General features: G+C 43.5%; 1 protein-coding gene across 1 annotated transcript in view; it reads left to right on the forward strand.

Annotated features, from left to right (window-relative positions):
* LOC129132389 (homer protein homolog 1-like) overlaps nt 1–23,316 on the forward strand; it is a 233,871-nt gene that overhangs the window by 41,690 nt on the left and 168,865 nt on the right. The window contains exon 2 of the mRNA XM_077193184.1: nt 17,140–17,271. Within this exon, the coding sequence (XP_077049299.1) occupies nt 17,170–17,271 (102 nt within the window). The 5' untranslated portion in view covers nt 17,140–17,169. The remainder of the gene's footprint in view (nt 1–17,139; nt 17,272–23,316) is intronic.

Below are 23,316 nucleotides of genomic sequence, written 5' to 3' on the forward strand. Positions count from 1 at the left end.
TATAGTAAACAGTGTTTTGCCTTTGAGTGGGAAGAGGAGGAAGGAGGAAAAATGGTAAAGGAACAATTGACATGGACAGTTCCTCCACAGGGATATACAGAATCACCTGTTTGTTTGGGCAAGCTTTACAGAAAATATTAAGACAGTTTACTCCACTCTCAGGAGTTAAGTTGTTGCAGTATGTGGATGATTTGCTTTTATCAGGGGAACATGAAAAGGTAGTTGAGAAGGCTACTGTAAAGCTGCTAATTTTCTTGCTAAAAAAAGGGCTTAGAGTATCTTAAAAGAAGGCACAGTTGGTAGAAAAAAAGGTCAAATATTTGGGACACATTCTGACTGGAGGGTTACGGTGTATTGATCCAGACAGAATACAAGGGATTTTACAAGTACCATGACCCCAGACAAAAAAGGAGTTACGGCAGTTTCTTTGGGTTGGTGGGATACTGCCGAGCATGGATTGAGGATTTTTCTGTTGTGGCCAGACCTTTATATGACCTTTTTAACCCAAGATAGTCCTGGTGTCGTGGTATGGACACCAGAAGGAGAGCAAAGCTTTAAAAATTAAAAGACAGATTGGTTAAGGCCCCAGTCTTAGCTCTTCCAGACTCAGAAAAGGAATTTGAACTACATGTGGATGTTAAACAAGGTCATGCTAAAGGAATTTTGGTGTTAGAGCATGGGGGAACATAAAGGCCTGTTGCTTATTACTATGCTGTTAGAGCTGGTGGCTGGAGGCTGGCCCCATTGTCTGCAGAACTGTGCAGCCACAGCTCTGGTGGTGGCTGAGGCCCGAAAGCTGATAAGGGAAGGGTATGTGATTGTTAAAGTTTCACATCAGATGAAAGCTTTGATAAATGAAAGAGCCTCTCAGTGGATGACCAGTGCTTGGTTATTACAGTATGAATTTTGCTTAATGGAACAGGAGGATTTAGAATTTAAAAGTGGGGAGCGGTTTAACCCAGCCTCCTGTTTGAAGGGCCTGGGAGAGAGGGGGCAGGAAAAAACCCATGACTGTATTCAGGTAACATCTCCAGACAAAATCTAGGGAGGATTTGCAGGATGCTCCCTGGCCTGAGGGAGAAAATGTGTTTATTGAAGGGTCTTCAAGGATGATAGAAGGAAAACTATTTACAGGATACTCCATTGTGAATGCAAAGCAATTAAAGGAAGGGGGGAGGTTACTGCCCACCTGGTCAGCTCAGACAGTGGAACTATGTGCACTTGTGAGAGCCTGTGAATTATACCGGGATGAGACAGTGAATGTTTTTACTGATTCCAAGTATGTATATGGGGTGATACATGCATTTGGGAAATTATGGGAAGAAAGAGGTTTATTAACCTGCAGGGGAAAGATGTTAGCTGTGAAAAACCACAATAACTTGTTTTTAAAATTTAAAAGTTTTATAGTAATAAAATGGTTATAAAAATAGGAATATAATTAGAGTTATAAAATTTTGGACAATTAGGATTTAGGACAATACGAGACAATAAGAACAAAGAGTTATGGATGGTCCGGGTACCTTTTTCTGGGCAAAATAAGCCTGAAAAAGGACACATGTTAACAGAGGATTAACCCTTAAAAGCAATAGCCTGTTGCATATTCATACACCTCATACATGATGCATAAATTCCGTTCAAACAAAGGATTCTGTCTGGTCAGTGTCAACTTCTTTATTAATCCTGACAGCGCCTTCAGGACTGAGCGAGGCAGGAAGAAGTTAGTTTCTTCTGATAAGAGAGCAATACATTCTTTTTCACTGAAAGATTTAGGTGTCCTGTGGCTGCTATTTCGGTGCAAGTTCTCTCTTTTAAAAAAGTATCTTACATAGCATAGTTTCTATTTTAACATTATGTTATAACCTAAAACTATATTTAACACACTACTTAAGAAAATTCATACAGCATAATTTTCTAATATTACACTGTGGTGGTTTGACAGGAAATGTGTTTTTGGGATGCTGTGTTTTGGGCCAATGGATATTCAGGCTTTAATATTGGCATTTAACCTGGCCATTGGGACATTAGACACGCCTCTGAGAACACGGGGTTAAAAGCAGAGCTCTCCCCTGGGAGGGTCCTTTTGGTTTCCAGCGGAAAGAGTTCGGGTCTCTCCCCCGGCCCAGCTGCTGGCTGGGCAGGGGGAGGGGAAAAGACATGTGGCCGGGAGAGGTAGGCCTGAGCCCGGGGGTGGAAGGGTGGAGGAGAGAGAGAGACACCGGGAGCCATCGGGCAGCCCCCCCCTGAGAGACACAGAGAGAGAGAGAGAAAGAGAGAGAGAGAGAGAGCGAGCGAGCGAGCGAGCGAGCCGCTGCCTGGACTGTAACCTTGAGACTTGATAAACATGGGCCTGTGCCGGCAGCACGGCTGGGACGGAGAAGAAGGGGGGGTGCAGCCGGCCGCTTGTAGGAGCTTTTAACCCCTTTTCGGAGAATGAGAACTTTACAGATCATTGACCTCTCCTAGAAGATAGAATGGAAGATGAGGAAGGAATGTGCAAGTGTGAGAGAGGTCTGGGCGAGTGAGAAGTAGTGGAAGAATAGAGAAGAATCCTAGTGGGAAGAGATGATGGAGTGGCTTTTGCTGGACTCTTTTGTATAGCCATGGACAGAACCATGTTCCTTGTGACACAGAGACTGCATTCTAGGGGGAGGCAATGGCCACAGAACCAAGAGGGTTCAGTGTTGGTGCCCCTCGGCCCCAGGGGGTGAAAAATATGGGGGGGACAGGTGTCCCAAAGGAGAGACTGTGCCTTTTTTGGATTGGGACAGTGCATCCTTAAAAAGACAACCCTAGAAGCAGCTCTGGTCCGTGTTCAGTGGTGAGAGCACTGGACATGAAAAGGAAGAGGTCACAACGGCAGATGTACTCCGGGCGGTGCCACGAGTGACACGGAAACACACGAGGCTTCAGCTGTGTTTCCAGGGAAGCCCATGGTACAAGAAGGACTCCTCTCCTCTTGATGAACTGAGGATTGATTGTCTAAAAGGTGGTGCTGGACCGAGAGTTGGTGATTTAAGGAATAGATGTATTGTATTGGAATTTGGTGGGGGGAGGAGAAAATGTATTTGTAAGGTTTTCATTTTTCCTATGTGTGTTCCTTTTATCTGTAGTTGTAGAGTAGTTAATAAAGTTCTGGTTCTTTTCTTTCCTAAGTAGGAGCCTGCTTTGCTTATTCCTGGTCACATCTCACAGCAGAAACCAGGGAGAAGGTATTTTCATGGGGGCACTGGCATTGTGCCAGTGTCAAACCATGACATACACATATAATATTAATTTTAATATTTGCAAAAAGCCAATTATAAAATACGCATTTTACACATTAGGTCATGAGAGCTTAATCTCTCGTCTATTGGAGGTGGTGAACTTACCGAAAAAGTTAGCAATAATGCACATCAAGGGGCACCAGGTAGGGTGCTCAGAGGAGGTAATAGGAAACCGACTGGCCGATGAAGAAGCTCGGAAAGCTGCATTGTTGCCAAAAATTTCTAAGATCCCCCCTTTGCTCCCAGTAACTGCACTGCTGCCAGAGAAACTGTCTTTTCCACCAGAGAAACTTGAGGTAAATAAAGAGTGGGGCAGAGGAAAGAGGGGGTAATTGGTTTACAAGGGATGGTAAGCAGTGGATACAAAAGCTCTGGCCTTACAATTGTTAAAACAACTTCATGAAGGGAGTCATTGGGGCTCCCGAGGACTGGCAGAAGCCTTCCTCAAAATGTATGCTGCTGTGGGTCTTTTTATTCTGGCTAAGGGAGCTATTGAGGGTTGTTTGATTTGTGCTAAAACCAATAACAGAATTACAAAGAAGCTTGCCAGGGAGGGAGACCTTGGGCTGTACATCACTTCCAGAGATGCCAGGTGGATTTTACTGAAATGCCCCGAGTGGCAAGATTCAAATATCTTCTGGTAATAGTATGTCAGTTAACAGGGTGGCCAGAACCATTTCCAGCCGTTTCAACAACTACAGGATCAGTTATTAAAGTATTTTTGGAACAAATAATTCAAGTTATGGATCGTGGAAGCAATAGACTCAGATAGGTGAACTCATTTTACAGGAAAGATTCTTCAAGGAGTTATGACTGCTTTAGGGATACAATGGAATCTCCATACCCCGGCACCCCAGAGTTCGGGCTGGGTTGAGAGGATGAATGGAGAAATTAAGAAACACCTCCTGAAGCTGGTGATAGAAACTAAGATGCCGTGGGAACGGCTTCTTGCCACTGGCTTTGGCAAGAATAAGGGCCAGATCCAGGGGAGATATTCAATTATCTCCCTTTGAATTGATGTTTGGAATTCCTTACCCTTCTAATTCTCAGCCTAGTGTGGGGGGTAGAGATAAGTGATGTATATTTGAAACCATATCTAGTCAGGATACTGTCTCTTGTGAAATCTTTTTGACAGGAGGCTCAGCTGACACAGACCCTGCCTTTGGACTTTGCTGTTCACAACATCCAGCCAAGAGACTGGGTCCTAGTTAAGGAGTGGAAATAAGCACCTCTGGTGGCGAAGTGGCGTGAACCTTTCCAAGTGTTACTGACCACAGAAACAGCTGTCAAGACAGCTGAACACAGGTGGACCCATCACACTCGTGTCAAGGTCTCTGAGGCCCCGGAAGTTTGGGCATCTCAGCTGGAGGAGAAGGATGGGAAGCGTGACTGACACTCCTCAGGGGTGGACTGAAGCAGTACCCCGTGCGTCGACATCGGGGGAAGACCTGTGTGCCTACCCACAGACTGCCTGCTGAAATAGTCTGTGTGGGCATCCCTCCTCTCAGATCTCCAGTCACTGGGGGCCAATCCTCGCTGTCCTTGTTTTCTTTAGGTTAAGCTGTTTCTGTGCCTTCTCTCGCCACAGGTGGTGTGGAAAACAACGTAAAAGTGAAAATTAGGTTAGGAGATTAGATTAGATTACACCATTAGAATGTTTCTCTTAAGAAACTTGCCCTTATATTGTCTGTTAGGTTGGGGCCAAAAGTGGGAAAATAATTTTTTGAACTTTGGGAGAAGAAGCAAAAACCTTTAACCTTAGCAATTGTTGGGTCTGCGGAGGGCCAAGGGGATCTGAAAGCTGGCCATGGGTGGCCAGCCCACTCGAGCCAAAATGGTGGGTCAGCACCCTGAGTGAGGTCCATAATGGAACAGGATTCTGGGATGAAAAACGAAGTCCATGGCAGTTTCATTCTTCTGAAAGTGGCATTTATTGTCTAAACATAACAGGAAACATATATGGGAAAAAGTGTTTGTGACTGGACTTTATCTTTGAGTTTAGATTGTTCGACCCTCAACTGCTGACCACCATTTTGGCTCGAGTGGGCTGGCCACCCATGGCCAGCTTTCAATCCCCTTGGCCCTCCGCAGACCCAACAATTGCTAAGGTTAAGGTTTTTGCTTCTTCTCCCAAAGTTCAAAAAATTATTTTCCCACTTTTGGCCCCAACCTAACAGACAATATAAGGGCAAGTTTCTTAAGAGAAACATTCTAATGGTGTAATCTAATCTAATCTCCTAACCTAATTTTCACTTTTACGTTGTTTTCCACACCACCTGTGGCGAGAGAAGGCACAGAAACAGCTTAACCTAAAGAAAACAAGGACAGCGAGGATTGGCCCCCAGTGACTGGAGATCTGAGAGGAGGGATGCCCACACAGACTATTTCAGCAGGCAGTCTGTGGGTAGGCACACAGGTCTTCCCCGATGTCGACGCACGGGGTACTGCTTCAGTCCACCCCTGAGGAGTGTCAGTCACGGCTTCCCATCCTTCTCCTCCAGCTGAGATGCCCAAACTTCGGGGCCTCAGAGACCTTGACACGAGTGTGATGGGTCCACCTGTGTTCAGCTGTCTTGACAGCTGTTTCTGTGGTCAGTAACACTTGGAAAGGTTCACGCCACTTCGCCACCAGAGGTGCTTATTTCCACTCCTTAACTAGGACCCAGTCTCTTGGCTGGATGTTGTGAACAGCAAAGTCCAAAGGCAGGGTCTGTGTCAGCTGAGCCTCCTGTCAAAAAGATTTCACAAGAGAGTATCCTGACTAGATATGGTTTCAAATATACATCACTTATCTCTACCCCCCACACTAGGCTGAGAATTAGAAGGGTAAGGAATTCCAAACATCAATTCAAAGGAGATAATTGAATATCTCCCCTGGATCTGGCCCTTATTCTTGCCAAAGCCAGTGGCAAGAAGCCGTTCCCACGGCATCTTAGTTTCTATCACCAGCTTCAGGAGGTGTTTCTTAATTTCTCCATTCATCCTCTCAACCCAGCCCGAACTCTGGGGGTGCCGGGGGTATGGAGATTCCATTGTATCCCTAAAGCAGTCATAACTCCTTGAAGAATCTTTCTGTAAAATGAGTTCACCTATCTGAGTCTATTGCTTCCACGATCCCATAACTTGGAATTATTTGTTCCAAAAATACTTTAATAACTGATCCTGTAGTTGTTGAAACGGCTGGAAATGGTTCTGGCCACCCTGTTAACTGACATACTATTACCAGAAGATATTTGAATCTTGCCACTCGGGGCATTTCAGTAAAATCCACCTGGCATCTCTGGAAGTGATGTACAGCCCAAGGTCTCCCTCCCCTGGCAAGCTTCTTTGTAATTCTGTTATTGGTTTTAGCACAAATCAAACAACCCTCAATAGCTCCCTTAGCCAGAATAAAAAGACCCACAGCAGCATACATTTTGAGGAAGGCTTCTGCCAGTCCTCGGGAGCCCAATGACTCCCTTCATGAAGTTGTTTTAACAATTGTAAGGCCAGAGCTTTTGGTATCCACTGCTTACCATCCCTTGTAAACCAATTACCCCCTCTTTCTCTGCCCCACTCTTTATTTACCTCAAGTTTCTCTGGTGGAAAAGACAGTTTCTCTGGCAGCAGTGCAGTTACTGGGAGCAAAGGGGGATCTTAGAAATTTTTGGCAACAATGCAGCTTTCCGAGCTTCTTCATCGGCCAGTCGGTTTCCTATTACCTCCTCTGAGCACCTACCTGGTGCCCTTGATGTGCATTATTGCTAACTTTTTCGGTAAGTTCACCACCTCCAATAGACGAGAGATTAAGCTCTCATGACCTAATGTGTAAAATGCGTATTTTATAATTGGCTTTTTGCAAATATTAAAATTAATATTATATGTGTATGTCATGGTTTGACACTGGCACAATGCCAGTGCCCCCATGAAAATACCTTCTCCCTGGTTTCTGCTGTGAGATGTGACCAGGAATAAGCAAAGCAGGCTCCTACTTAGGAAAGAAAAGAACCAGAACTTTATTAACTACTCTACAACTACAGATAAAAGGAACACACATAGGAAAAATGAAAACCTTACAAATACATTTTCTCCTCCCCCACCAAATTCCCAATACAATACATCTATTCCTTAAATCACCAACTCTCGGTCCAGCACCACCTTTTAGACAATCAATCCTCAGTTCATCAAGAGGAGAGGAGTCCTTCTTGTACCATGGGCTTCCCCTGGAAACACAGCTGAAGCCTCGTGTGTTTCCGTGTCACTCGTGGCACCGCCCGGAGTACATCTGCCGTTGTGACCTCTTCCTTTTCATGTCCAGTGCTCTCACCACTGAACACGGACCAGAGCTGCTTCTAGGGTTGTCTTTTTTAAGGATGCACTGTCCCAATCCAAAAAAGGCACAGTCTCTCCTTTGGGACACCTGTCCCCCCATATTTTTCACCCCCTGGGGCCGAGGGGCACCAACACTGAACCCTCTTGGTTCTGTGGCCATTGCCTCCCCTAGAATGCAGTCTCTGTGTCACAAGGAACATGGTTCTGTCCATGGCTATACAAAAAGAGTCCAGCAAAAGCCACTCCATCATCTCTTCCCACTAGGATTCTTCTCTATTCTTCCACTACTTCTCACTCGCCCAGACCTCTCTCACACTTGCACATTCCTTCCTCATCTTCCATTCTATCTTCTAGGAGAGGTCAATGATCTGTAAAGTTCTCATTCTCCGAAAAGGGGTTAAAAGCTCCTACAAGCGGCCGGCTGCACCCCCCCTTCTTCTCCGTCCCAGCCGTGCTGCCGGCACAGGCCCATGTTTATCAAGTCTCAAGGTTACAGTCCAGGCAGCGGCTCGCTCGCTCGCTCGCTCGCTCTCTCTCTCTCTCTCTTTCTCTCTCTCTCTCTGTGTCTCTCAGGGGGGGGCTGCCCGATGGCTCCGGTGTCTCTCTCTCTCCTCCACCCTTCCACCCCGGGCTCAGGCCTACCTCTCCCGGCCACATGTCTTTTCCCCTCCCCCTGCCCAGCCAGCAGCTGGGCCGGGGGAGAGACCCGAACTCTTTCCCGCTGGAAACCCAAAAGGACCCTCCCAGGGGAGAGCTCTGCTTTTAACCCCGTGTTCTCAGAGGCGTGTCTAATGTCCCAATGCCAGGTTAAATGCCAATATTAAAGCCTGAATATCCATTGGCCCAAAACACAGCATCCCAAAAAACACATTTCCTGTCAAACCACCACAGTGTAATATTAGAAAATTATGCTGTATGAATTTTCTTAAGTAGTGTGTTAAATATAGTTTTAGGTTATAACATAATGTTAAAATAGAAACTATGCTATGTAAGATACTTTTTAAAAGAGAGAACTTGCACCGAAATAGCAGCCACAGGACACCTAAATCTTTCAGTGAAAAAGAATGTATTGCTCTCTTATCAGAAGAAACTAACTTCTTCCTGCCTCGCTCAGTCCTGAAGGCGCTGTCAGGATTAATAAAGAAGTTGACACTGACCAGACAGAATCCTTTGTTTGAACGGAATTTATGCATCATGTATGAGGTGTATGAATATGCAACAGGCTATTGCTTTTAAGGGTTAATCCTCTGTTAACATGTGTCCTTTTTCAGGCTTATTTTGCCCAGAAAAAGGTACCCGGACCATCCATAACTCTTTGTTCTTATTGTCTCGTATTGTCCTAAATCCTAATTGTCCAAAATTTTATAACTCTAATTATATTCCTATTTTTATAACCATTTTATTACTATAAAACTTTTAAAATTTTAAAAACAAGTTATTGTGGTTTTTCACAGCTAACATCTTTCCCCTGCAGGTTAATAAACCTCTTTCTTCCCATAATTTCCCAAATGCATGTATCACCCCATATACATACTTGGAATCAGTAAAACATTCACTGTCTCATCCCGGTATAATTCACAGGCTCTCACAAGTGCACATAGTTCCACTGTCTGAGCTGACCAGGTGGGCAGTAACCTCCCCCCTTCCTTTAATTGCTTTGCATTCACAATGGAGTATCCTGTAAATAGTTTTCTTCTATCATCCTTGAAGACCCTTCAATAAACACATTTTCTCCCTCAGGCCAGGGAGCATCCTGCAAATCTCCCTAGATTTTGTCTGGAGATGTTACCTGAATACAGTCATGGTTTTTTCCTGCCCCCTCTCTCCCAGGCCCTTCAAACAGGAGGCTGGGTTAAACCGCTCCCCACTTTTAAATTCTAAATCCTCCTGTTCCATTAAGCAAAATTCATACTGTAATAACCAAGCACTGGTCATCCACTGAGAGGCTCTTTCATTTATCAAAGCTTTCATCTGATGTGAAACTTTAACAATCACATACCCTTCCCTTATCAGCTTTCGGGCCTCAGCCACCACCAGAGCTGTGGCTGCACAGTTCTGCAGACAATGGGGCCAGCCTCCAGCCACCAGCTCTAACAGCATAGTAATAAGCAACAGGCCTTTATGTTCCCCCATGCTCTAACACCAAAATTCCTTTAGCATGACCTTGTTTAACATCCACATGTAGTTCAAATTCCTTTTCTGAGTCTGGAAGAGCTAAGACTGGGGCCTTAACCAATCTGTCTTTTAATTTTTAAAGCTTTGCTCTCCTTCTGGTGTCCATACCACGACACCAGGACTATCTTGGGTTAAAAAGGTCATATAAAGGTCTGGCCACAACAGAAAAATCCTCAATCCATGCTCGGCAGTATCCCACCAACCCAAAGAAACTGCCGTAACTCCTTTTTTGTCTGGGGTCATGGTACTTGTAAAATCCCTTGTATTCTGTCTGGATCAATACACCGTAACCCTCCAGTCAGAATGTGTCCCAAATATTTGACCTTTTTTTCTACCAACTGTGCCTTCTTTTAAGATACTCTAAGCCCTTTTTTTAGCAAGAAAATTAAGCAGCTTTACAGTAGCCTTCTCAACTACCTTTTCATGTTCCCCTGATAAAAGCAAATCATCCACATACTGCAACAACTTAACTCCTGAGAGTGGAGTAAACTGTCTTAATATTTTCTGTAAAGCTTGCCCAAACAAAACAGGTGATTCTGTATATCCCTGTGGAGGAACTGTCCATGTCAATTGTTCCTTTACCATTTTTCCTCCTTCCTCCTCTTCCCACTCAAAGGCAAAACACTGTTACTATGTTCTGTAATCGGACACCCCCAGAAAGCATCCTTCAAATCCAGTACTGAATAATACTGATGTAAAGAAGAGATCTGATTCAGGATTGTAAAGGGATCCAGAACTGTGGGATGCCTTGGATTAACAATTTCATTTATTATTCTTAAGTCCTGCACCATTCTGTAGGTTCCATCTGGTTCTTAACCGGCAGGATAGGGGTCTTATAGGGAGACATACATGGCTCCAAGAGACCTGCCTTTAGCAGGGACTCAATGACAGGCTGTAACCTCTTCTTTCCCTCCCTTGAAAGAGGGTATTGCTTTTTAGACGCTATGTTGTGAAATAATTCATGCTATAGAGAGAATGTATTTTATAAAGATTGTGAAATCCAAACGAGTCTCTGACCACAAGCAGCCCAAAAGGCAGACGTCTACTTGAATTCCGGCAGGAGAACAATCCGCAGTTAGCTTATGAAAAGACGTGCCCAGTGCGATGATCACCGCTATCCCGAGTCATCAGAAGACGCCTAAGAGCAACCATCGCCCTGTTGATAACATCAATCAAGATAGCCAAGTCGCCATAAAGATACATCTGAATACGCGACTTCTCCAGACTCGATTAACACCGGCTCGACCAGGAAACAGCGATTGTCCAGCTCTGCACAGGGAAAGAATCAGCTATGAATAGGCAGAGTTAGAAAAGAAACTGGGACTCCTCTGCCTCGGGCATAATAAACTGTATAAAACAACCCTGCAAGAAGTGGCTCTCGTGAACAGGGAAGGGTCCGATGCGATAGAGGTCAGATCCAGGGTTCACCCAGCGCCGAACCCGGGCTCGACGCTGTGTCTTTGGCTGTGGTGGTTTTGAGGACCGTATTTTGGTCGCGGAAAAAGATAAAATCTTTTTGCATTTTTGATAATTTGGCTTCTCGATTGTTTATTTATAACAGACGCCACTTATCCTGGTTGTTTCAAAGTAATTTGGAGAGGGTCTATGTCTAGTTTTCCATATTTCCCTGGGGCTGCCCACACTTCCAGATTTATTTCAGCATAAGCTTTCTCAGACATTTTACACAAAGATATCACAGTGTTGGACTCTGTGTCATTTTTTACAATACTAATTTGCATTCCCACTTTAGCCATCAAATCCCTTCCCAGTAAATTACAATCACAATTAGGAACAAACAGGAATTGATGCATTTCAAACATGTCTCCCACATCTATTTATAGGGGTTGAATAAAATGCACTCGTTCATCCTTCCCACTCACTCCTTGAGTAACCAATGATCTTTTTGACAATTTCCCTCCCTTAGGTATAAAATTCAAGGTGGATCGAGAGGCCCCTGTGTCTACCAGAAAACACACCTCCTTCCGATCCAGACCCACCTTAAAAGTTATTGTTATAAATGATCAATCGAAGAGCCAAATTATCAAAATGCGAAAAGATTTTATTTTTCTGCGACCAAAATACGGTCCTCAAAAACCCACAGCCAAAGAGACAGCGTCGAGCCCGGGATCATCGAGCCCGGGATCTGCACTGGGTGAACCTAGATCTGACCTCTATCACATCAGATCTCCCTCTGTTCACGAGGGTAGCTTCCAGCAAGGCTCTTTTATACAGTTTTTTATGCCTGAGGCAGAGGAGTCCCGATTTCTTTTGTTACTCTGCATATGCATGAAAGTTTCTTTCACTGTGCAGAGCTGGACAATTGCTGTTTCCTGAGCAGTGGCCGGTGTTGATCGTGCCAGAAGTCGTGTATTCGGATGTATCTTTCTGGTGACTTCTGCTATCTCCATCGATGGTATCAGATGGGCGAAGATCGAAGATCGTTCTTGGGCATCTTTTGATTACTCTAGAGAGCAGCGATCATCACGATCATCACGCTGGCCATGTCTATTCATAGGTAAACTTAGGTAAACTGGGGGTATTGTTCTCCTGCCGCCTTCAGGAATTTTGACATTCTGAAGTAGACATCTGCCTCTGGCTGCTTGTGGTCAGAGACTCGTTTGGATTTTACAATCGTATAAAATACATTCTCTCTTAAAGCATTAATTATTTCATAACATATATTACATTATCAAGGGCTCCAGAGTGGTGGGTCCTTGATATAACAGGAGCCCATGACATCCCTAATAATCCATTTCCATTATCTTTTGGACTTCCTCCTCCTGAAGGTCCAGCTGTCTCTGAGGACACTCCCTTTTCCAATGCCCTTCTACCCGGCAGACGGCACACTGGTTTCTCCCTAACTGCTGTTTGGGTTGGCTTTTCCCGGCCAAGGAGGGAATGCCTCTGCCACTTAGTTGTTGCCGACCCCGTCCCCTCTGTCCCGGGGGACCCATTAGACCCTGTGGTTTATTTCTCCAGGGCTGCAAATATTCTGCCATCATCTTTGCCTTAGCTTTAACCTTTTCCTCATCTCTTCTTACATATATCTGCTATGTTTTTCTAACCAATTCCTCTAGAGGCTTATTTTGCCACTCTTCATCTTTCTGTACTCCTTTCCTTATATCAGGCGAAGCCTTAGTAACAAATTGTACGTTCAGCAATGTATTAAAGGCTGGTCCCTCAGGATCCATCCCCCCATGCTTTCGCAGGGCATCCCTAATCCTTTCCAACCAATGAGAAGGGCTTTCATGTTTCTCCTGTTTTAATGACATAGCCTTAGCTATGTTGTTAGTTCTGGAGCAGCTGATTTAATTGCCCTAATCAAATAGGCACAGTAAACGTGGAGGCGAGCAAGACTAGCCTGGTTATTTGGGTCCCACTGGGGGTCAGCCTGTGGGATGGCATCATCCACTGTAGGTATATTAGGTCCAGCACCCCCTGCTGCTTGTGAATGTTTGTCCACAACCTTCAGGGGGTTAAAAGCAGAGCACTCCCAGGGGGAAGCTCTCTTGGGTTCCAGTGGGGAAAGAGTTCGGACCTCTCCCAGCCCAGCTGCTGCTGCTGGGCGGGGGAGGGGAAGCCATGTGGCCGGGTGAGGTAGGCCGGGGCCTTGGACAGAGATGGGAGGTGAAGAGGCCCTTGAGGACGGAAGAGTGGAGAAGCGCCAAGAGGCATCGGGCAGCCCCCCCCCCCCCCCCCCCCCCCCCAGGAGAGAGAGAGAGAGAGAGAGAGAGAGAGAGCGCGCCTGTGCCTGTGACTGTGCTACCTTGAAACTTGATAACATGTGCCGGCAGCACGGCTGAGAAGGATGGGGATGGGGGTGGGGCGGGGGGTTGTGCATCGAGAAGGTGTCCGGCCACTGTGGGAGTTCTGGGCGGGCGGAACCCAAGATTTTAACCCTTTTTTGGACAATGAAAACTTTGCAGAACATTAGCCTTCCTAGAAGAGAGCTAGAGATGAAATGGAGGAGGAAATGGGCAAGTGTGATGAAAATCCGTGCAAGTGAAAGATGTCAGAAGAGTGGAGAAGAATCTTAGGTGGGAAGAGATGATGGAGTGGCCTTAGCTGGACTTTTCTTGTATAGCCATGGACAGAACCATGTTTCCTGTGACACAGAGACTGCATCCAGGGGGAGGCAATGGCTCAGAGCCAAGAGGGTTCAGTGTTGAGACCCCTCGGCCTCAGGGGGTGAAATTTGGGGGGGACAGGTGTCCCAAAGGTGAGAGACTGTGCTCTTTTTGGAACGGGACAAAGCATCCTGAAAAGGAAAACCCTAGAGGCAGCTCTGTTCCATGTGCAGTGGTGAGAGCACTGGGCATGGAAGGAAAAGGTCACAATGGCCAATGTTCTCCGGGCGGTGCCACGTGTGACATGGAAACACAAGAGGTTTCAACTGTGTTTCCTGGGCAAGCCTATGGCACAAGAAGGACTCCTCTCCTCTTGATGAACTGAGAATTGATTATCTAAAGGGTGGTGATGGACCGAGAGTTGGTGATCTGAGGGATGGATGTATTGGAAATTTGGTAGGGGGAAGAGGAAATGTTTTTGGAAGGTTTTCGTTTTTCCTGTGTGTTTCTTGTTACATATAGTTGTAGCTTAGTTAATAAAGTTTTCTTTTCTTTATTTCTAAGTGGGGGCCTGCTTTGCTCTATTCCTGGTCACATCTCACAGCAGACACCAGGGAGAATGTATTTTCATGGGGGCACTGGCATTGCGCCATTGTCAAACCATGACAATGTTCATCCTCCCACAGCTGCCAAGCTTTCTGCAAAATCATTTGTTTCTCTGATGGCCCAAACAAAATCCCCAAAAGAAAATCCCAAGTCTTCCATGTATAATCTGCATTTCCCAAATATTCCTCTATCTTTTCCCCCACCCTTATGGGATCATTCAAATATGGGGGTAATTCTTTTTTCAACCCTCTTATATCCTGGGTAGTAAGTGGTACAATTACAAACCCAAACCCTCCCCCTTGACCCCCCAAAGGAACTTGGCAGAGTGGCATCTGGTGTACTGTCTCTTGGGGCCAGGGGGCTTCTGATGTCGTAAATTGAGTTCCTCTTCTAATTCTAGGAGGAGAAACTATATGCTGCTCCCCTCCCCCCCACACCATCATTATTCTCAGGTGGGGCTGTAGGAACAGCATTTCCCTGATCCCCTTGCTCTGGGAGTTGAGGATACAGGGGACCTACAGCTGGCTCTGGGTCAGCTGGCAACACTGCGGGACAAGACAGGGGAAGGTGCTGAAAAATATCCCAATCCTCACTGTTTTCCTCTTCCTCCCCTTTTTCCTCTTCTCCCATTTTTCTTAACACAGATTTCTCCTGTTGTTTGTCTAATCCACATAAATCCACATAAATCCACATTCCCTTTTAATCCATCCTTTCCAATTCTCCTCTAAATACCTCCACAAAATTTGACACAAATGAATTCTATCTGTTCCATAAGGTGGCCATATCAGCCCCTTTGGCAACTCATACTCTGGCCACACAAAATAACAATATTTTACCATGATCTCCATAGTGTTAGGAAAATTAATCCACAAACACCAGAGGTTTATGTCCAAAAATGAGACAGAGGAGTCCTTTGACTTTATTCAAATAAAGGGAGAGGCCATGGGGCATTCCCCTGGGATCTCAAACTTCTCGAGGACGCAGCCTCCGTTTTATCCTAATTTCCCAGCCGCATTTCCTTTCTCTCTTTCCCCATTGGCTGAGGTACTTGAAAGGTACAGACTTCCCGGAACGCTTGATACCGAAGATTTCCCTCTAATGTATAACTCTCCCTTTTAATTTTTAATTCTTATGGAATTTAGGAGTTTTCCCCATTGTTTCTTTCATCTTTCAATGTCTAATTTCGTTTATCAGCAAACCTAAAGTTTGTTTGTAAAGGTAAATATCTTTTTCCATTCATCAATCAGTGGAATCCTTCCCATTGTTTCTTTTATCTCCCAGTGCTAGTTTTATCTACCAGAAGACCCACAGCTTGTTTGTAAAGACAAATGCACCTTTCCTCTCAATCACTTTATTATACTATACTTATTAAGAAACCCATCACCCTTACAGACAGTCACGATACAGGTGGACCCAATTGGCCCTTCAATCTAAACATCATCACCATTGGCCAATTAAAAAACCACCCTTTGGTAAACAAATCTCCATAACACATTCCACATGTTCGCAACAACAGGTGCAGCAAGCTAAGATAAGAATTGTTTATCATTCTTTTCTCTGATCTTCTCACAGCCTTCCCCAGGACAATGCCTGGGAATGTTAGGTGTTGCTCTCTGTGGCCAGAGAACTGCTGCCACAACTATACATCTACAAAACTTCTCTTGATGTATACATAATATTCACCCCTTAACTGTGAGAGCCAACCATCTCATTACTCATCTATAACTATTATCATTAGTCGTAGTAAAATTAAAATATTTTGTTTCAATTTTTACACTGTTTCTATTTTGACCCATGGGTTTTACCTTTTTCTAATTCTCTTCTCCATCTCACCAGGGTGGTGGTGGGGGGGGGAGATGAAGAAGAAGGAACTGTGGTACTTAGTATGATGGCTGGGGTTAATCCACAACAGCATGTAAGAAATGTTCTTCCTGAACTGTTGTGTTCACAGTGTATGCTATTTTCTGGGAAGTTTTAAGGACATTCTCTTTCACATGGGTTTTACAAAGCACCTATTAATCAGTCTTTTATTAAAAGGGCTGTGAATTATTTAACAAATGTGACTGAAACTCTTAGTAGCACCAGACAGATGAGAAAGCATGCCCACATTTCACTTCCAGTACATATATTGGGTTTTATGGCTAGTCTTTCTTGTTCATGTTGGCTGGTTATAACTGTAATAGCAATAAATTTTTTGTTAAATGTAACCCATATGTGTCCTTATAAAACAGGTTTGTGCAATACAAAAACTTAAAAATAAATTGTGCTTCTTGTTTTATTGCATGTTTTCCAGTGAGTATTGCATATGCAACAGGGGAAATGCAACTGTGGAACTTACAATAGATCTTGAGAGGTATTGCTTTAGGGAATGAAGAAATACACTTGTGAGACAAGATAACCTCACTAGTTCTTCTATTCTGATCTTATTAGCCTATATGGATGCTTTAAAGGTCTTTTTTTAGATTTGCTGTCTATTCAATGACTACTTGCAATTGCAAACAGATGCCCCTCCCCTTTTACTCCCTTTAAAGAATGTATGCCAATATATGCTTTATAATTTTAGCTGTAATTGAATTAGAAATTGTTCTCTATTTGCAAGTTTGTCTCAGTGTACACAGATACTTGTCTATAATACTGGCATTTTTAATTATTGAGAAAACTTTTTAAAAAATCAAAACCACAGAGCCCCTTTTTTACCACTATTCCTTTTTTTTCAGGCAATAATAAATAGCACTATCACCCCCAACATGACATTTACAAAAACATCCCAGACGTTTGGCCAATGGGCAGACAGCAGAGCAAATACAGTCTATGGTTTGGGATTTTCATCTGAACATCACCTTTCAAAAGTAAGTATGACCAATAACAACTATTTGGCCAAACAACTTAAGAATCAAATACCTTTGCTGGTTGTAACTAGACGCTGCTCACTACTATTGTTTGAAAATAGTTTACAATAAATGTTCTGTATCCATTCTTACAATGTAAAAAGACAAGACAAAATTGTTATAACACTTTGTTGCCTATGAATTTTCTTTTAACTGATATAGGAGAGTAGGGATATTCACGTTATCAGAGTGTATGCTGTTAATTATTTCCCGGTATTCATTTGTTAGGTTTTTTAAGTTTCTCTTCCTTCAAGTTGTTCTTTCATTACAGTTTTTCACTATAGAATTTAAAGGAGTAGACTATGTAGTGTTTCTTCCATGTTTAGATCTAGAAAACAATTACTGATAGTTTTCCAATGCATTTTTGTCTTTTAAGCTGCATTCACTTAGACTTTTTTGCTGTGTAGTTCATCAAATTACAGATATTACAACATGTGCAAGCTTAAAGTAAAAATAGTGGGAAAAATATTCAATGTAAAAGAAAACTACATTTTCTTGTTGGAGTACAAATGTTGACAGTTTTTCTAAGGAAACTCAGTTCCCTATGAGTTTTTTTCTGGTCTGCTTGTGCAGGAGGGAAGTCCACCTTAATCCAAGGAAAGCAGTAACTCCTTTTACTGAAAGTCATGGTAGGGTTCACTGTGAGCACCCTTTCTACAATTCCTATTGTTATTGATAGCACTTTGGTAGATGAGTCCAAGAATCTGCAAAAATCAGTGTTGTTTTTCTCCAGATGAGGAATTCCATTTTCAGTTTGAAAACATGTTTCTACATTAAGCAGAGAATTTTCATCTTTGAAATACACAAAAGATCTGGCAACACAAATGCAATAAAAATGAATGTATAATAAATGTTTGAGTAAAGAATAATGATTGGCTTTTTATTAAAAAGCCTTAAATAAAAAAAAATCATACTGGCCCTTTTGAGAAAGTAATTGTTATTGTCTAAGCATGAGAATGGGCCTGTCAGAAAACCATTAAAAAAAGAATCAGTAAATCTGCTTTATTTGGACAGCATGATATACTTGTAAGACTTCTTCCTTTTATAATCCAATTGCTTTGATTTCTAAGAAGCATCACACACAGAAGAAATTCTGAGTGATATTGAGTATATGCATGTGCATTTGTGCACGTCATTGCTTTAGTGAACCCAGAAATTTTGTCATTTATTTAAATTGATGTGTATGTCTATTGGTTTGGCACAGCCTGGTTTTTGGTAGCGGGGGGGGGGGGGGGGGGGGGTTGGGAGAGGGGTACAAAGATGGGTCCTGTGAGAAGCTACTGGAAGCTTCCACCATGTCCGGCAGAGCCAATGGCTGATGGCCCTGAAGATGGACATGCTGCTAGCCAAAACTGGGCCCATGAGAGGTTGGTTGTAAAGGCTAATCTCTCTAATCTCTCTGGGGCCTTTGAGGGTCCAATCTGGCTGGCTCTGGACCCCTGGCCCCTTGCAGCCTTTACAAGGACAAAAGTAAAAGACTAGAGGCGCTCTTCTCTTCGGGACCAAAAATCCCACAGCTTTATTGTGGAATTACTCCAGAGGGTCCAAGATGGGAAAGAGCAAAGGAGAAGAAGAGGGCAAGGGTCTTGTCCCAGGAGATTTTAAATCCAGGGGAATGGGGGGCGGAGGATAGGGACCACAGCCGATGGGATACAAGTGAGGGGAGGAGTAAATCAGGAAGAGACCACCACCATGGGGCTTTGGGGGGGGGGGGGGGGAAGGGGGGAAAGAGGAGAATGGAACAAACCATGTGATCAGTGCAAATTACCAAATACCCAGTGCAAAAACAACAACTAAATAAACTATTTAGTGCAATACAACAGTTGGTAACACCTCTGTGCCAAAAGGACTAGCACAGGTGCTAGTGAGATCCTCCTGTAGTCTCCCTCCACAATTTTTCCACCTTTTCCTTAAATTTTTAATCCTCCAGAGAACCCTTCCTTTCATATAATGAGATATCATTGTTGTTTAGTAATTTTATCAAGAGATTGCCTCAAGGAATTATAGTAATTTTTTAAATATTTCCACTACATTAGACTTGTTAGCTCTTTCTTTGAATGTTATCTATTTCTCTGTCTATTTGTGGTGATTTGACCCTGGCTAGCTGCCAGACAACCACCAAAGCCACTCACTCACTCCCCTCCGCAATGGGACAGAGGAGAGAAAATATAACCAAGGGTTCATGAGTTGAGTGAAATAAGGACCAGGAGAGATCACTTATCAAATACCACCACAGGCAAAACAGGCTCAGCTTAGAGATATTACTTGAATTTATTACTAACAAAATCAGAGCAGGATAATGAAAAGTAAAATAAGACCCTTGAAAACACTTTCCACCCACCCCTCCCTCCTTCCCAGCTCTACCTCCTACGCCAGCAGCGCAGGGAGACAAGGAATGAGCATTATGGTCACTTCATCACCTGTGGTTTCTCCCATTGCTCAGGGAGAGGAGTCCTTCCCCTATTGCATCATGGGGTCCCTCCCACAGGAGACAGTTCTCCATGAACTTCTCCAATGTGAGTCCATCCCACTGCTCTAGCATGAGTCTTTCCCATGGGCTACAGTTCTTCACATACTGCTCTAATGTGAGTTCCTCTTCCATGAGGTGCAGTCCTTCAGGCACAGCCTGCTCCAGCATGGGTCTCCCAACTGGGTCACAAGTCCTACCAGGAAAACTGCTCCAGTGTGGACTCCTCTCTCTATGGGTCCACAGGTCCCTGTCCAGGAGTCTGCTCCAGTGTAGGCTTCCCACAGGTTCACAGCCCTCTCTCAGGCATCCATCTGCTCCAGCATGGATCTCCTCCACAAGCTGCAGGTGGATCTCTGCATCCCCATGGTCCTCCATGGGCTGCAGCAGCACAGCTGCTTCACCATGGTCTTCACCACAGGCTGCAAGGGAATCTCAGCTCTAGTACCTAGAGCATCTCCTCCCGCTCCTCCACTGACCTTGGTGTCTTCAGAGTTCATCTCACATATTCTCAGTCCTCTCTTCTTTGAGTGCAATTACCTCCATGCAATAACATTTTTACATTCTTAAATATGTTATCACAGAAGCGTTACCATAATTTCTGATTGGCTTGGCTCTGGCCAGGTCTGGGTCTGTCCTGGAGCCATCTGACATTGGCTTTGAAAACCTGGCCATGAAAACCCAATACACTGATAATTTTTTTTAACAGTTTCTACTACTGTGATACAGAAGATCCTATTTACTGCCTTCTATGTCTTCAGCCGTTCTAAATCTTAGCATCATGTTTGCTCACTTACCAATCATCAGGTCCTAAAGCTGATTTAAATAATAGGTTATACATTAGATTTTGTGGTCTATCTACAACTCTTAAATAAGTATTGTTTTGTGGAGATAAACAAAACTCCACAACTTGTGTGAAAGTTGTAAAGCTGGTATGTTTATTACAGCGCTGGACGCATGTGGGAATCGTTCCCCTAAAATGACATGTGTACCTCTGGGAACTCCAGATCTCCTTTTATCTCCCTCTCAAATACATATGCATGCAATTTTACAATAGGTTCAAACACATTCATTCCACTGATTTTGTGTGACACTTGCCACTAATTCTTCAGAAAGAACTCCTGGGTCAGGTTGCCCTGCTCTGTCTGCCCCCCTCCTCCCCCCTTATCTCTTGTCCTTTGGCTGAAGCAGTCCTTCCAAGCACAGGCTTTTCGCGAGAACAGGCAGTCAGACTAAACAGCAAGCTACAGACTTAACTCAAAGATGTACGTTTCACCTAAATCAAAATGGATTTCTACCCTGGAAAATTTCCACTCTGCCTCATTCCCCCCTTTCCCAAAAGGAAGAAGTAAATTCTTTTACTTCATGCAAATTCCTATGACAATAAGCATGCTTTAGTGCTTTACCATGTATGTTTGATAAGGAGGTTAACACAGCTACTCGCTGTAGTATTCTCCAACTCCAAATTAACAATAAAAAGGATAACCCTAAACTTACTCCAACTAATATTAACAAAACTACAATAGGGTGACACAAGCTTATTAAAGATTCCATTTGCAGTTGGTGACCACCCAAAGATTACATCCCACCAGTGATGATCTGCATTTTGTTTTATTCTTTGCAGAATTCTGGTTATTTCTTTTGTATCATGTTGGACAGTAATTAGGGTTTTCTCTCCGCTTTCTTGGGTTTTCTTCAAGATCTCCAGTAGGTCTTTGGTGTTTAATTAATTGCTTTACCAATGTGAGGTCCATTCCAATAGGAGTAGGTGACAGTCTGTGATACATTGTGTAATTGGTTTTAATCAACTGGTGGGATGTCACTGGGGCCACGTACAAAAAAATCACACTCGATAATCTTAACAAAATTACAAATACAAAAATTAGAATGATTTCTACTAGACAAAATAACATTGTTATCAATTTTTACAGCAGCACAAGCAGTTCTCAGGCACACACAACTTTTACTAGTATAAACGAGCACAGTTTTCTGATCAGTGACTGGATGAATTTCGAACTGGCAAATACTCTGTTCAGTGTCTAGACACACATTTTGGGCATTAATAGTATTACTTTCACAAATGAATCCTAGTTGTTCTCTAGTAATGCAGGATTCTAAGTTTACTGTTTGCTACTTTTCATTCACCTTTCATGCTCACACTTGATGTTTTCAAACAGTGGCATTATGTATGGTAAGCACAAAGGCAGTGGCTATATTAGAAGCAGGATCATAGGTGAAATTTACCATAGTCCACCAGGATTGAAACTTCTTTTCAAAATCAATCGCATTATCCCAGACAACTTTCTGAATTTCAGCTGGAAAATTACCTTCATCCCCTTCCCATATGATCAGAGCTGCTGTTGCCTGCATCCATAACTGTGCTTGTATACAACTGAAAGCTAAAGACACATTATCTTGAACTGTACTAAGTGCTTCTACTATTAACTTGTGGTCTTGGTCCCTGGCCTTTTTTCACTTTGGCAGTACTTTTGAAATCTACCACTGGCTAGTTCCTAATGCCAATAGAGATGACTGTAAAGGCTGCTTCAATTTTGCTAGGCCACCTGCTGCAGTGGCCAGCTTATTCATCAGTATTTCTGAATCAATTCAATTTAAAACTCCCAATCCTGTCCCTAATATCCCAGTTAGATCCTTTTTTATTCCGCTCCTGAGGTATACCTGTCTTTGTAACCATGTTGTCCAGCCCTCAAAGGATGTTCTTAGGAAAGAGGAGCAGGCTGGTTGGATTTTTGAGATGTTAATTTCCATTAGCAACTCAGCACGTTTGAGAGACCATTCTGGATTGAACAACAATTGTTGTTCACCCACATTCCTCACTACGTATGGGCCTATTTAATAAACTTCAGGTTCAAGTTTGGGTTGGGTCTGAACTATTTGAGTACTAGTGTGAATTGTATAAGGTCCTGCTGTTGTAAAAAGTGCCGTGTCTATTTTAAATTTAAATGAGAGCCCGATGGCATCACGAGCCCAAAGGCAAGTCACTTCTACAGGCTGTATCAAGGTGAAATTACACCAACAGTCTGATTCACTTGGGCTATCACAAACTTCCTGGGGTTTGTATATGGGAGAGGGTGAGACAGTAATTTCATCTGATCTCTCATAAGCCGTCCCATTGACCACCCGGCACCCTACCTTGATTTCTTCTCCTCTGATCCCTTGAAGTGTCCACAGTTCCTGTTCCTGCCACTCCTGCTCCTCACGTACCTGATCCCCGTGGATCACTACAGTGGATAGGTTTACATCTTTTATCTCAGAAAGTTCTCCCATGGATCCAGTATACTGATAAAAGCCTGGGACCAAGGCCATTCAGCATCACTTTGAATAGAGGTACTCTCTAATTCTAAGACTCCAGTTATAATTATATACAAAACAGTTCTGTAAATGAAATTACAAACTACCCCCAGCTGCAATATATTCATTTTGCCTGAGTAAGTTTTAATCTCAGTTCATTGTCTCCTGGTGTCACTCTCCAAGGGGCTTCTGGGACTTTCTTCACTTGAGAGTGATGGGTCCAGGCA

The sequence above is a fragment of the Agelaius phoeniceus genome, chromosome W (assembly GCF_051311805.1).
Source record: "Agelaius phoeniceus isolate bAgePho1 chromosome W, bAgePho1.hap1, whole genome shotgun sequence".
Classification (NCBI taxonomy): Eukaryota; Metazoa; Chordata; class Aves; order Passeriformes; family Icteridae; genus Agelaius; species Agelaius phoeniceus.